Source organism: Tamandua tetradactyla, chromosome 4 (genome assembly GCF_023851605.1).
Source record: "Tamandua tetradactyla isolate mTamTet1 chromosome 4, mTamTet1.pri, whole genome shotgun sequence".
In the NCBI taxonomy this organism is placed as follows: Eukaryota; Metazoa; Chordata; class Mammalia; order Pilosa; family Myrmecophagidae; genus Tamandua; species Tamandua tetradactyla.
Genome location: NC_135330.1, coordinates 101856511 through 101870925, shown reverse-complemented (window position 1 = coordinate 101870925; position 14415 = coordinate 101856511). Strand labels below are relative to the sequence as shown.

Genomic DNA, 14415 nt, shown 5'->3' with positions numbered 1-14415 from the left:
TAGTGACTCTGGGGAGTCAGGGTTGCGATGGTCAGGAATTGCAATGGTCAGGAGGGGTCGTGACTCTGGGGAGTCAGGGTTGCAATGGTCAGGAATTGCAATGGTCAGGAGGGGTCGTGCGCCTGCCTGAGTGCCAACCTCCAAAGACTACTCCCCCGAGCAACGCAATGCGACGCGGCCACACGCTTTTATGATATGTTCTGTAGTAGCACATTTACCCAGGACCCACGGTAATATCATCCACTCGACGATGGTTGGTGGCGGCCCTTGCCTGTTCAAGTCTGACCTGTCGATGTGCTGCGAGGCAAGCAGCAGCAGGAACAGAAACGTCAGATAGGACGCCGTGTGGCAGATGAACTTGATAAAGGGCTTCCTGATGAACAGCCCCAGCGGGCTCTTGGGGGCTATCAGGTAGCACACAGAGAAGACGGGAAAGAGAAGCCCTATGATGAAGCACGTCACCATCTTCACTGCCCAGTGTCTTCTCCTCCAGCCGGGGAACTCATCGTACCAGCGAGACGCCAGCAGCTGCTGGCAATTGGGCTGGGCGACGAACTGGATGGGAGGAGAGGAGAAGGAAGAAGAGAAGTCATTATCACGTGCAGGGACTTCACTCGTCACTAATGGCACAGGCTCACGCAAGGAAGCTTAGGTTTAAACAATCATAAAGTGCTTTAAGTCGCTCTGTGAGCAATTCCTATTTATTTAATGCTTATTGTATCCAAGGCACAGTGTCCTGCGCTGAGCCAGAAGCAGCGACACAAGTCAAAACACTATGCTTGCGTTGATTAGCTCACAGGGTTGTGCTAGCCTCCCCTCCATCCGGTAGTGGAATTTCCCTCACCCTGCTCAGAAACTCTGCATTTTCCCGCCCCCCACCCTAGCTCCTGGAAACCAGGCATCTACTTCCTGTCTCCATGGATTTGCTTCTGTAGATATTTCATGGAAGTGAAATCACAAGATCTGTCCTTTTGTGTCTGGCGTATGTCATTCAGCAGACTGTTCTCAAGATTAACCCATGCTGTCTCAGGTTTCAGAACTTCACTTCTTTTAATGGTTGACTACTACTCTATTGTATGAATACTCCACATTTTGTTGGTCCATTCATCCATTGATGGAGATCTGGGTTCTTTCCTTCTTTTAGCTGTTGTGAATAATGATACTATGAGCATTTGTAAAGAGTATCTGTTTGAGTGTCTGTGTTCAGTTCTCTTGGGTACATAATTAGAAGTGGAATTGCCCCATCATATGGTAATTCTATGTTTAACTTTTTTGAGAAACCACCAATACCACTAAATTGTACAACCGAAAATGGTTACAATGGCAGATTTTTATATGTATGTTGTTACCACAGTACAATTAAAAAAAATCCAATCATCACCCATATGCATCAAAATTACACACTTGATATTTCTACTTAAGACAGACCTGCCATTAAAAACCTCTTCACCTTATGCTGTTTTCTTCCCTTGATCACATTCCATAATAAAGCTTACAGTCCTGTATCTTTTCTTTTTCATCCTGGGTTTGACACCCATATTAGGAAATGAATATGTCCCATTAGAATATGCAGTTTCATCTACACTGCCTAGAACATAAAAAATGCTTATTAAATAGCTTCACTATTGTTATTTTTCTAAAAAAATTACTATGCTTGCACTTGAGGGAAAGAAAAGAGAGTTGTGAAATAGGAATATGCATAGGAGACACTATTAAGTGTAAAAAGCAGTTTACAAAGATGTATACACACATATTTGCAAATAAAATAATTATAATATATGTATGTATGGTGTAGAATAATAAAAATGTTAATACTGGTTATCTATTGGTGATGATATGGCACTTGATTTTCATCCTTATACTTGTACATACTTTTAATTGTGTTGAGTTAATAAGAGAAACCCACCTGAAAGAGAACTGAGACCACCAGAAAGTAAATCACTGCACCTGCAATTAGCAGAAATACTGCAAGAACCTTACCTAAATATTATCAACTGGCATGTACTGAACATTTCACCCACATGATGCCCCTTTATCCTGGTAACATGACTGAGATGCAGTGTAGATATTACCTGCTCTATTCTATGGCTGACGACAGGAAAGTTAGGAGAGGCAGGTGGGTTTACCCAAGGTTAGCTATCTAATAATGATGAGTGTTTAAAAGATGTTTAAATATCTTGTTATTTGTACTCGACCTTCCTCACTGATGGCATTATCTGAATTCAGAGGAAGGTTTTCTTCTAGAGGAAATGGTCCAGGGACATTTCTCCCTGGCGCAGGGTTCTCAGTGCGCAGATTTGTACGAGCAGAGAAAAGAGAGGAAGACAGCACAAGTCAGGGCACGGTGGCAGAGGGCTGGCTCCGAGGGTGCTCCAGAGAAGCTCCGTAGGAAGTTGTGGCTGAAGTAGAAGCTTTAACACCCTGCAAGGACTCAGGGAATTCTGTTGGCTTTGAGATATAGGCCTACCCTAGATGTGAACTGAGACCTCACTTTTCCCGCTTTTCTCTTTCGGTTCTGAGCTGGCACTCCTGAAGGCAAAACCTGGCACTTCTCTGTTTTGATGGTCTGCCAGCAAACAACCCCTGGGTAGACAGGAAAGGTCTTGACTGTCATCAGCTCAAACCTGTTTGAGGAGCAGAGGAAAAGGAGGAGTGGCTGGTTAGAAGAGTGATCCAGCAGAGGAGGTGGGCAACCACAGGGACCAGAGCTGGAATGGTTTCTCGTGCACCTGCTTCTCTCTGTCTTGTCTCATCTACCCTGCGTATCGAAGTAGACAGTGGACAAAGAAGTGCATGATAAGCTGAATTACATTTAACATGGTCAGTTAAGTAACTACAGATAAAATAAGAAACAACCGCATTTCTTCGAGGCTGGGGCAATCCATTGCCTGGTGGGTAATTTATTCAAGTAACTTTTAAAAGCTGTAACTATAACATTAATTTTTTTTGGGGGGGGTGCATGGACGGGGAATCAAACCTGGGTGTCCCACATGAAAGGCAGCATTCTAACCACTGAACCTCCCATAACGTTAAATTTTATAATCCAAAGAATAACTTTTCTTAAGCCACTCCTTACTATTGTCTCAAAGTCAGGTACTGGAAAGTCAAAGCAGGGGACTGGTTGATACATCTGCAGAGTGACATGGAAGAGATCATTACAAGAACTGTTCCTTTTTCGCATTTTCTTTTCTTTTTTTTTTTTTTTTTTTTACCACAATCCTTCCTGCTTAGCATTCTATAAACAAATTGTAGTCTACCATCATCTTTCTATTTTTTCATTCCCCATGGAATATAACATCCTCGATAATATTAGAATTTGGCATAGTTTAAAAGCTTTTACTAGAAGAGAGTTCAAGAAACCATTGGAATAGGCAAGATACAATAAGCACTTTGCTATAAGCTCATTTGTTCTCACAAATTGAAGGAAGACTGTAAGGAACTAAGTATGAATAACATATTTCACACCTGTAGAAGAAGTTGAAGGAAGGTGGGTGATCTTGGCCAAAAGCTCATCAAAGCGCAAAATACCCTAGGGCAATCAAGACACAACTTAACTGGAAGCATCTAAAGTTTCCTTGGAAAATATTTCTGTCCTAAACTGTTTCTTAGGACAATCATGGAACCCTCCTAGAACATCCACCATCACCAAACATTGTTAGCCTTGCTTCCGCTTTGTCTTAAAAGGGTTTTATCTTTAGTTATTTGAGATGGCACATCTGTGTCTGGTAAATGAAATGATTTTATATCAAAGGTGTGATTCAGTGAGGCTTCTATAGAGATGAAGAATAGAGGCAAGGTTACATGAGGAGGGCAGGAACGATATGATACAGAAATTCCCTGTAACATAGATATTACTTGCTACAAATTTGTTCTAATCACAGGATTGAAATGACCCAAAAATATTCCAACGAATCACTATAATCTAAATTTGCTCCCATTTGTCCTATATCTACTACACCTTTCTACAGCACCTAGACCAAAGCTCCCTAAAGTGGGTTCCAGGTCAAATCACTTACCAAACGAAAGAGTGAACAAATTAAACTTTTCTATTACAGTCTTTTCAATACTTAATTGCTGAAGTAGATTATAATACTTCAATTCTCTCTACAGTTCTCCGACCTTCTTGCCTTCCATTCTTTCTCTTAAAGAGAAAAAGTTCTTAGTACTCTGTCATTCTTTTTCTCCATCCCTCTGTCCTTCCATCCCTTTGTTCCTCCCTGCTTCCCTACCACTTTCCTCTCCATCTTTTTTTCTTCTTGCTTATTTGGAGTAATATTCAGGTTTGCCCCAATCCTTCTGAAGGAGGGCCAGTCTGGGTCTTTTTGACACCTGCCAGTGGTCCATTCCATCAAAAGTCTTCTCCAAATGCGCCATCCCATTGTCTGCAACGCTCTGGTTGCTCACAGCTCCTGTCTTGTGTGTGTGTGTGTGTGTGTGTGTGTGTGTGTGTGTGTGTGTGTGTGTGGTGTGGTGGAGCTCCTGTCTTTTTATCCACTGCATGTTGAGTCACAGGAACTGCCATTTTCTTCACCAGTCCAGGGCGGCAGAAGTGTGCTCTTTTCAGGTATCCTCTATCATAGCCCCATTCTCTCCCTATGGTTGTGCAGCAATTCCAGTACAACTCCTGCCATCAGAAATCTCGAGAGCAGAAGTGGACACCAGTCTACACGATCAAGAACTTACCTCACTTTCAGAAAGTACTGTTTTAGTTTCCGAGGTTGCTCAAGTAAATACCATGCAACGGTTTGGCTTTAAAAAAAGAGGGGGGTATTTATTTGTTCGTGGTTTTAAGGCTAAAAAAGAATCCAAAACAAGGCACCATCAAGGCAATGCTTTCTCCCCAAAGACTCTGGCATTCTGGGGTTAGTTACCAGAAGTCCTTGGCTCCTCTGTCACATGACAATGCACATGGCAACCTCTCCCTTCTCTTCTGGCTTTTGTTGACTTCATCTTCTTACTTCTATAACTTTCTCTCTCTCTATCTCTTTCTGAATTTCATTCTCTTATAAAGGACCCCAGTAACAGGATTAAGATCCATCCTGACTGGGGTGGGCCACCTTTACAACTGAAGCAGCCTCATACAAGGTCCCAGTTGCAATGGGTTCCAACCCACAGGGATGGGTTAGCTTTAAGCACATGGAGGAGCAGCCAGCTCCAAACCACCAGAAGCAGACGCAGAGCTCTTCCAAGAACCTCCCAATAGTGCTTTCTTGGTCTCTGGTGGAAGTCTACAGGTGATCTTCAGGTTCTAAAGCATTGTAAGTTCTAGCCAGGAGCGAGAATTCTAGTCCCTCTTTCTTCCAATCACTGCAATGTCTGTGAGTGACCTTCTACCAGCCCCTTCCATGTGGCTTTGTGGGGAGGAGCTTCCTTTCCCTGTCCCTTGGGGGTGGGCATGATGCTGTAAATGCCACCAGGCCAGGTCCCAGGCAACGGGCTGCATTCCTGGCTCAGTTTGAGTCACTGGAAGCAGGGGTGAGCGTTTTAACGGAAACTGGGGGCAGGGTTTGCCACTTCTTAGGAAGTTCTGAAGAGAGATGTGTGCTCCAGTTGCCTGTATTGATGGTATTTGCTTTCAAATACTGCCATTACTCGGGAGTCTCAGTGTACTACTGGCTGATTGCCAAGAGAACTAAAAGTTCTGGCTTGCCGGGATTGCAGTGATTTACACAGGGGCAATCTGACGTCTTTGCTCAAAGACGGCTACAAATCCATAAACATGCCACTTTCTTCTGGGCTTTCTCATTCATTCCTTAGCCATCCAAAAATAATCTTGTATCCTTTCCATTTTTATTTTCTCTGCCCAGGAATGTTTTTGAGCAACTCATTTTGCAAAATTGATAGCAAGATTTAAGGATTATTTGTAGGCAGAAGGGCTTCAGGGAGTTATTTTACCCTCAGCTAAATATCCTTTCTTTCTTCTACTTCAGCCCCTCGATCCATCCATGGCTGTCAGGGCCTCTCCTTGTCTCCCAGGATGGTTCTGTTTTTGTTCCCAACCAAAATGACTCTTCTGGCTTCCCTGAGTGCAGTTGTACAATCAGACCCTCCTATTTCATTAGTTGGAGCACTGTTTTCAGCTGGGTCTCTCTAATTTAATTCAGCCAATTATATTCTCATCTTCTAAGGGTCAGGCATTGGCTAGAAAAGTTGGGGAACAAGATCTGTAGGAACCAGATAAATCCATCTTACAGGGACTCAAGCTACATCAGAGACTGATCATGTAACTGGGTAACTTAATGTGTAGCATTATCATACTTCTTGCAAAATCAGCCTAAAGAACAGGAGAGATTAAGCTCATGTGGAAAATACCAGAGCAATGTTAAGAAAAGAAGTGGAATAACGGGCAGGATTTGACAGGGACAGTTTGGTAGGAGGATATGTTTTCATTTAGACTGAGAATATTGTGTTAAAACAATGGAGGTGGAGGTAAGTATGTTCCGATGAGCTGCCCTTGAGCTAGGAGGTGATGGTCAGGGCTGATAGGTGAAATGAAAAGGAAGGGACACCTTTCTGAGAAAGGATCGTACATAAGACAAGAACCACGGACCTGCAGAGGCTTTCTACTTTCCAAGAAGATGGAATACACCCTACAGACTTGGCAACAAACCAGTTTCCACCCAGTAGGGACCGTTTATCGTAATGGACAAGCATTCCATACCAATCAATGAACATCTCCTCCCCTTTGTAAAGCGGCAGCATGAGGTCAGGAGAGACTTGCTTGGCCTTGGCCGTGTATCAGCTTCCCTTCCTTTGGGGAAACAGAAAGCTTTCCCTTTGGCACTGCCCAGTTTGCAAATTGTTGCCAAAATAAACTTTCATAAAAATTTTTAAATCCTTTGCTTATCTGACAATACTAGATATACATGAGGTAGAAAACAAAGGAAACCTTGGTTTATTTTGGGATATAGATGAAAATGGCCATTGTGCTTAAGGTCTTTGCTCAACTCCAAGTAAGAGCTGAGCATGGACAACTTTCATTATTTTTATCTTTTTTATTATTATCATTATTGCATGGGCAGACACCAGGAAACGAAAACATGGACAACTTTTGCATGAACAGGAAGCTTGTTGGGCACGGAATCTGAGGCCCCACCTGAGATCTGTTGAGAAGGAATCAGCATTTAACAGTGTAAGTCTCATGCATGTCCAAATTTCATGAGCACTGTTTTTCATGTTTCACTATTTGTCATGGTCAGGTTCATGTGTCAGCTTGGCCGAGTGGTGGTACCTGTTTGGTTGGGCAAGTGCTGGCCTGTGTGTAGCTAAGAGGACATTTCATAGAATTAAATCATGATCACGTTGGCTGCATCCACAGCTGATTCCATTTGTAATCAGCCAAAGGGAGTGTCTTCTGCAATGAGTGATGTTCAATCTAATCACTGGAAGCCTTTTAAGAAGGATTCAGAAGAGACAGGCTCTCTCCCTGCTTCGGCCAGGGAACCTCTCCTGTGGAGTTCCTCCAGAGCCTCCATCAGAGTTGTCAGCTTCACAGCCTGCCCTATGGAGTTTGGACTTTATATTCCTACGGTTACATGAGATCCCTTTATGAATTTTACATTTGCAGATATTTCCTGTTGATTGTGTTTCTCTAGAGAACCCTAACAAATACAACATCTAACAACAGTTATCTTTAGTTCCCTTGTATCCAATAAACACTGGAAGGTTAGTTATTTTAATTCAATGTAAATATGTGTTCTACTGCTCATAAAGTGAACAAGAAACAGCCAGCCATGAAATGGGGTGGTGCAGCAGTTTCTTTTAAGTTAAGCCTAGGGGGACAGTGGTGGGGAAGGGCGGCCAGTAGGTCAACTTGAGCAGCATGGAGTGTTGGTTCCCAGAGATAAGCGAGTGACAGGGACACCTGGAGGTGACCAGAAACCCCAGCTGCCAAGCGCCAGCCCCAGGGTTTCCGATTCAATCAATCCCTCAAGGGCATGAGACTTTGTGTTTCTACCACCGTGACACTGATGCCCTGGGTCCAGAGCCCGGCTGTGGAGAGCCACCACTTTAGGGGAAGAACCTTGAATACTGTGGGGCAGTCTTTCAGTTCTTCTATTTTTCTACTTTTCCTATTGAAACTCAGCCCTCTCACGGAGGCTAAGAAAGGGAAATTGAGTAGAGTAGAGAAGCCCTTGAAGGCAGTTCCACAGAAGCCACACGTGGAGCAGACATTCTACGGTAGAGATTAGTGTAGTATTGGTGAGAACAAACACAAAGATATCGGGAGTCACCCCGCTAAGGCGCTGAACTCAGGTGCGGGTGGAAACGGATAGTTGACAGAAGCCGTTGCCTGGGCATGGAGGCCAGGTGGGAGCCAGGAAGGGACCTGGCCAGCGTGGAGCTGACCTGCACCCAGCAGCCACAGGGAGATAAAGGCCCAGAAGAAAGGATAAGGAGAATGTGTTTATAACTAGTTTCTGGCAGATATTACCCTCTGCCTCACCACCTGCCTTCCTCACCGCCCTAAGGTGACAGGTGAGCACTGAAATCATACCAGCGGTCTTGAATCCCAAAAGCGCTGGGAACATACTGATCACAATCAGAATGTGAGCCAATTGAGAAGAGCAGACTTTTGTACCAAGTGATGACCAGGCATGTGTGTGAGGATGCTCCACGGTCAGCCCTGGTGCCAGCGTGGGGTCTCTTGGAGGACTCAGAGCCGAGGCCTCGGCCAGCCCTGGGTGAGCAGGGGGCACCCTCTCCAACCCTTACCTCAGCCCCCACCCCAAGGCCTGCGCTGGCTGCGAGACTGGCTGCCTTCCTAGTAACAACCTGTGGCTCCATCCATGCCTCCCCCCCACAGTCACGGACCCTCCACTGCCGCCCTGACTGACCCCCAGGCTGATGGGCCATGGAGCCTCTGGCCCCTGGCCCTGACCATGCTAGGAAGCCCTGACCTGGTCACGGGGGGCCCTGACCTGTCACCCGTATGGCTGCGTGGCCACGTGGGGTCCAGCAGGGGGGGTCCAGCAGGAGGGCTGCACCCAGCACCCAGCCTGTAGGGGCTGAGCTGGCTCCATGCTCATGTCTGGGTCTGCTGCTTCCTCACCGTGATCATTAATCAATTATCATATCCTCTGTGTCTTTTACCGGAACTATAAAAGAGGCGTAACAAAAACATTTATATCCTAGTGTTATTGTAAAACTAAATGAATACATGTAAAGTACTTAAAACAGTCCCGAGATAATGTACATGTCCAATAAATGTTAGAAATTAATATCATCATATAACACACATATATTTATACACACAAGAATGTGTACAACACACACATACATGCACAAATACATATACACACACTTATAGATTTGTACACAAACATATAATGCTTAATCACATTCAGCATATTACCAAGTACTGCAATTATGTCTATTTTGGTACACTTTCGTATTATGTAATTTTAACTAACGTGATGTCACAAAGTGGGCAATCAGTCTTAAAAAAATTCTGCAATGAAATTACATTCAGAAAATAGCAATAATAATTCAAACATAGGAGAATACCAGTAAAATGGCTAATCGATTAACTGAAACTTCATCAGCATTGTGAAAAGGTAAAAAAACAATGAAGGTTTAATCAGATACAAAATGGCATCAGCTAAGTAAACTGAGAGTGAACAAGAAGATTTCTTGAAGTATGATTCACCTTAAGTTCTCTCCTCCTCTGAGAGAATTCAAACCTCCTGGCTCACCTGAGTTCAAGGAATCTACTACCCCATCATCAGCACACCTGATGGTGTTCCTCGTATATGCATCTCAATTTCACACTTGCAATTGGGATTCAAGATATAAATCAGCGCACAGCACTAGGGCACTGCCTCTGATGTCTGTATAATGAGAGGGAAGATGACAACACAATTTCATCTCATGACAGTGGGAGGAGGGAAAAGATTAAACTACTTAAATCATTTCTGGTCCAAAGTCTAGCACTGGTCTGGCCGCTGAGCTAGGGTGACAAGTGTGTGCAGCAAAGGGAAGCTGGAAATGACACTGGCAAGGGAACAGGGCAGAGGGTGGCAATACTGAGTACATTAAATACCTTAGCCTGATGAACAAACAAGCAAACAAACGAATCCCAATTTGGATGGAGGGAAGGGAAGGTCGATCAATATTGTTTGTTCTTTGCAGGTCAAAAGGGGTGAGAGAAGGGGCAAGCTCCATCCCATCCACCAGTACCTTTCTTGGAGTATAAATGAAGAACAGTTTCACACTCTTCTGGAAAATAGAAAGCATACCAGTCACTTCAAGACAGATACTTAGAGCCTTTCTTAAAAATGGACAGAGGTTTGGAAGCAGGAAAGTGTGCAGTATGAGGAATCACCACTTGGCTGTTGAACCATATATGTACAGAGGAGAATGGAGGGTGGAAAGCAGAGAGGAAAATTTGGTCCTTGTTCTGGTCCCATCTCTGGCGAGCCAGCAGCAGTCTCCAGACAAGTGTGATGTTCAGAGTGGGTGTCCCCCCCAGTTTGAGTCTCGAGAGAGAGCCCTACCAAAGACTGACACTTTCCCCAGGAGGATGGGAATCCAGAACAGAAATACTAGCTGTACTTATGTGGTAAAAAAAGGATACAGCTACTCTTCTTTTCCCCTCCCAGCCCCTCTTCACATAATATCAAGACCAAGCGTTTCTGAGAAAATTAAAGTGTCAAAGACCCTGAAAATAGGAGACCAATTTTATACTTTCTTCCCAGACTTAGAAGATGGTATGTCAGAATCGAGTTCCTCCTGTACCCTGCCAACTTATAGCGATAAACAATTTAAGTGAAGGGTTCTGTTTGTTGCAAATGGGTGAAATCCTACAAACAGACAAGTTCTCAGTTCTAGTCTCAGGGTGAAGACAAACAAGATGGTCTCTTCATGCTCTTTGGTCTATTTTTCCTCCTCCAAACTCCTACTGCCTCTCTGACAAGAGCGTCTCAGAAAATTCAGTCTAACAAGTTCCCTGAACTGAAAAATAATACCCCGTGAATATTTGTTCATTGAGACTGTAATGACAGCAACTAGGAAGGGGAAGGGGAGCCAGAATTGAACGAAAACCACACACGAAAGGGCCAACAGGGCAGGCAGTTCCCTGGCTCTCTGCTAGTGTGGAGGATTAGGAGTGAAGTGTCCCTGAGAAGGGGTCCACTCTTTGGCACCACTTTTCTCTCTTTCTACCCCTTTGCTCATCTAGTCATCGCCAGGACCTACTGATTAAATGTCCGTAATATTTCTCTCGTCCCAGCCCCTCTGCCACTACTCTAATCCAGATCCCCAGCTGACCACAAGGGTTATTTTCCATGTCCATTTTTTTAAACAACTTGTGTTAGGTCCCCAGCCCACAGGTGTATTTTCTCTCCCTTTGCCACAGGTGTTGCGTGCTCTCATCCTCGTCGGCATAGCCGCCACGAAAGCATCCTGAACAAGGGCGCATCTTAATGTCTGGGAACAGATCGAGAATGTCTGGTGGGTGGCCTGAAAGTAAGGGGAAGCTTATTGCACGTGAGGAAATCCGTGGCTGAAAACTCGGACCTACAGCCGTCAATAGCATTTCTTCAAATGAATTCAGCTCACTAACTGAGGATTTCGCTGGTTATTTTCAACTCTGAATTACTGGTGCATATTCAAGTTTTTATAAAAAAAACCATCTTCATATAATCGCTAAGGTTTTATGAAAATGTATTTGCTCATAAATACTCATTTTCCAGTACGTGCCTAGGGTATAGCTTTTGATTCTATAGCTTGCATACAAAATTGCTACTTCAAATGCTCCAGATGTATTTCAAGTCAATAAATAATTTAAGAACCCTTTATTTCAAAAGCATTGTCTTCTAAGATCGGATTACCAGTTGAATTCAATGTTCTAGAAGAATTGCAAAAATCCTGCAATGGTGGATAGTGATCCTATGTCCCTGTTTTCCACTCCGTGTTCAATTTCCCTTCCTCTCCAAACGGTATTCTGTCTATTTTTTCTATTTTCTTATTTTGTCACAAGGATTAATGATAAATGGCCATGAGTAAGAAGGAAAAAAAGAGAATACACTATTAATAGCCTTATGAAATATGCTGACCCTACATAGGGAGTCAGTTATTCATAAGATGCAATGTTAGATTGTCTGAATAAAGAGTCAACTACATAAAGCTATCTCCCGAGTCAGTCTGCTGCCGACATTGCCTCTTTCTAAGGGCCTTCTGGAGACTTGCAGAGTTTAGCTGGCATAAAGTGTTACATTGCTTAGGCAGGCAAGGCATTACACAACTGATGCACGATTGTTATCTAGTGAAGACAGGGCTTGCATGTAATGGAATGGGAAAAAATAAAGCTGCTGTGCCTGGAAACAGGAGCGGCATGAAACCTTGACTGGTTCAGTGCTGTGCCCTGAGTGCAGAAATCCAAGGATGCAAGAAAAATAAAAGGATACTGGTTTAGTTGAGAGAAGACTTCTGAGATATGGTAGTGGTACATTGTAGGACTCTCCAATAAACAAAAACTCTGACTTCTGCCAATTATTTTCCGGTTGGTTGTACTCTCAAAGTTAAATTATCAATAGATTTTTTTCTAGGGGAGAATTGCTACTTAAAAGTCACACTGACACCTAAAACCCTCACTAAGTTCACAATTTACTTATCCTCTTTATCCATTTGTACACATTATCTTGATTAGTGACAGTATCTACCCAGAAAAGCGATGAGCTCCTCTGTTCTTCTTTACCCACTCGTGGCCTCAGAGAAGAACTAGAGATGCCCTGATACCAAAAAGACTCTGTTATTTAACTGATTTCCTTCTGACCACATAAAATAAACCAGAACAATGCAACAAGAAAATACCACCAACAAAACATGGCTCCAAGATTCGAACAGACATTACCCAAAAGACATACAAATGGTAAATAAGCACATCAAAAGATGCTCAACATCATTAGTCATTAGGGAAATGTAAATTTAAACCATGATCTATCGCTACATACCTATCCAAAGGGCTAAAATTAAAAAGACTAACCATACCACGAATTGATTTGGAGAAACTGGAACTCTCATTCTTTGCTGATCAGACTGTAAATAGTTTAACTGCTGCAGAAAACCATTTTCTGTTTCTTAAAAATTAAATCTACATCTACCATAAGATCCAGCCATTCCAAACCAAGAGGGGAAAAATGCACACGTCCATGCAGAGACTCACATATAAATTTTATAGTAGCTTTATTCCTAACAGCCCAAACCTGCAACACAAATGTCCATTAAAAAGTAAATGGATAAACACAAAGAAATACTACTCAGCGATAAGATGGAATGAATTACTGATGTGCTAGAACGTGGTTCAATTTCAAAACGTACTGAATAAAAGAATCCAAAGGAGAAAAGAGTGTGTCTTGCATAATTCCATTTATATAAACTCTAGAAAGTGCAAACTTCAGTGAGCAAAGAGATCTGCAGTTGCCTGGGAAGAGACAGAGGTTGGCAGAGAAGCAGGAGGAAGGGATTGTTACAAAGGGGCGAAAGGAAGCTTGTAGGCGTGTCAGAGGTGCCCTCCCCTCGGCCCCGTCTTCATTAGGCAGATGCTTCCGTGGTGCTTCCATATGTCAAGACTTATCCAGTGTTCACGTTAAGTACATGTAGTTTATTTATGTCGATTTTACTGCAGTAAACCTGTTAAAAATCATTATGCCCCTATTTACTGGAGCCACAAACACAATTCAGGCTGCACTGCCCCCAAGCTGCCACCAACTCTGAAGTCTCACTTGTAACTTTCTCTCCATTCACCTCCTATTTCACTATAATACCTATTTCACTGGAATACTGCGCTTAATTCAGACTTCATGAGACATCGTAGCCTAGTGTCACATATCATTATTTCAGGCCTAAGCTAAAAATATTAGTCTATTTTCTGCCCAAGTGTATTGGCCTCTCAGTTCGCCTTCCAAGCTAGGCATCTAACTGCGAGATGGTAGGCCTCGCAAAATGCAAATTTGATTGTGTTTCTTTGCTCCTTTGAATCTGTACCAGTATCACAAAGTCTCCCAAAGCTTATTCATCACCTACACAGCCCTTAGCTCCTTTTCTGCATCCTTCTTTCCTTCAACCTGTCTATTCACTCTCCAGGCTCACACACTGCTGGAGTGCACCAGCCTCTGCAGAGTCATTTTGCTTGTGCTGGCACCGATGCCTGGCATTTCACATCCCCTGTTGTCTCACGATGAGTTCCCAACAGGCCCTCCGACTCAGCTTCCAATTCCTCTGGACACTCCAAAAGGCACTGTTTCTTTTTCTCAGTGTTGCTTTTGTACACTTGCACTTATCCCCTTAACGTCTGCATTTTAATTATGGGCTGCAGTGAGCTACTGGAGAAGGCCAGTACCGGATTTGTACTAAGATGCCAATCTACATTCACGCAGTTGAATAAAAGGCCGAACACAGCACAAGGCTAACCTG

At 43.4% G+C, this 14415-nt stretch overlaps 1 protein-coding gene across 8 annotated transcripts in view; it reads right to left on the bottom strand.

Annotated features, from left to right (window-relative positions):
• TRPC4 (transient receptor potential cation channel subfamily C member 4) overlaps positions 1-14415 on the bottom strand; it is a 242653-nt gene that overhangs the window by 52188 nt on the left and 176050 nt on the right. For 3 of the 8 annotated variants that reach the window (XM_077158048.1, XM_077158047.1, XM_077158049.1), the window contains one exon: positions 219-555. The exons of 1 other annotated variant lie outside the window; for it this stretch is intronic. In XM_077158048.1, the coding sequence (XP_077014163.1) occupies positions 219-555 (337 nt within the window). Of the gene's footprint in view, positions 1-218; positions 556-906; positions 1312-2195; positions 2625-9695; positions 9941-14415 lie in introns of those variants that run through there. 4 more of the 8 variants (XM_077158052.1, XM_077158053.1, XM_077158054.1 and 1 more) reach the window with 4 other exon arrangements.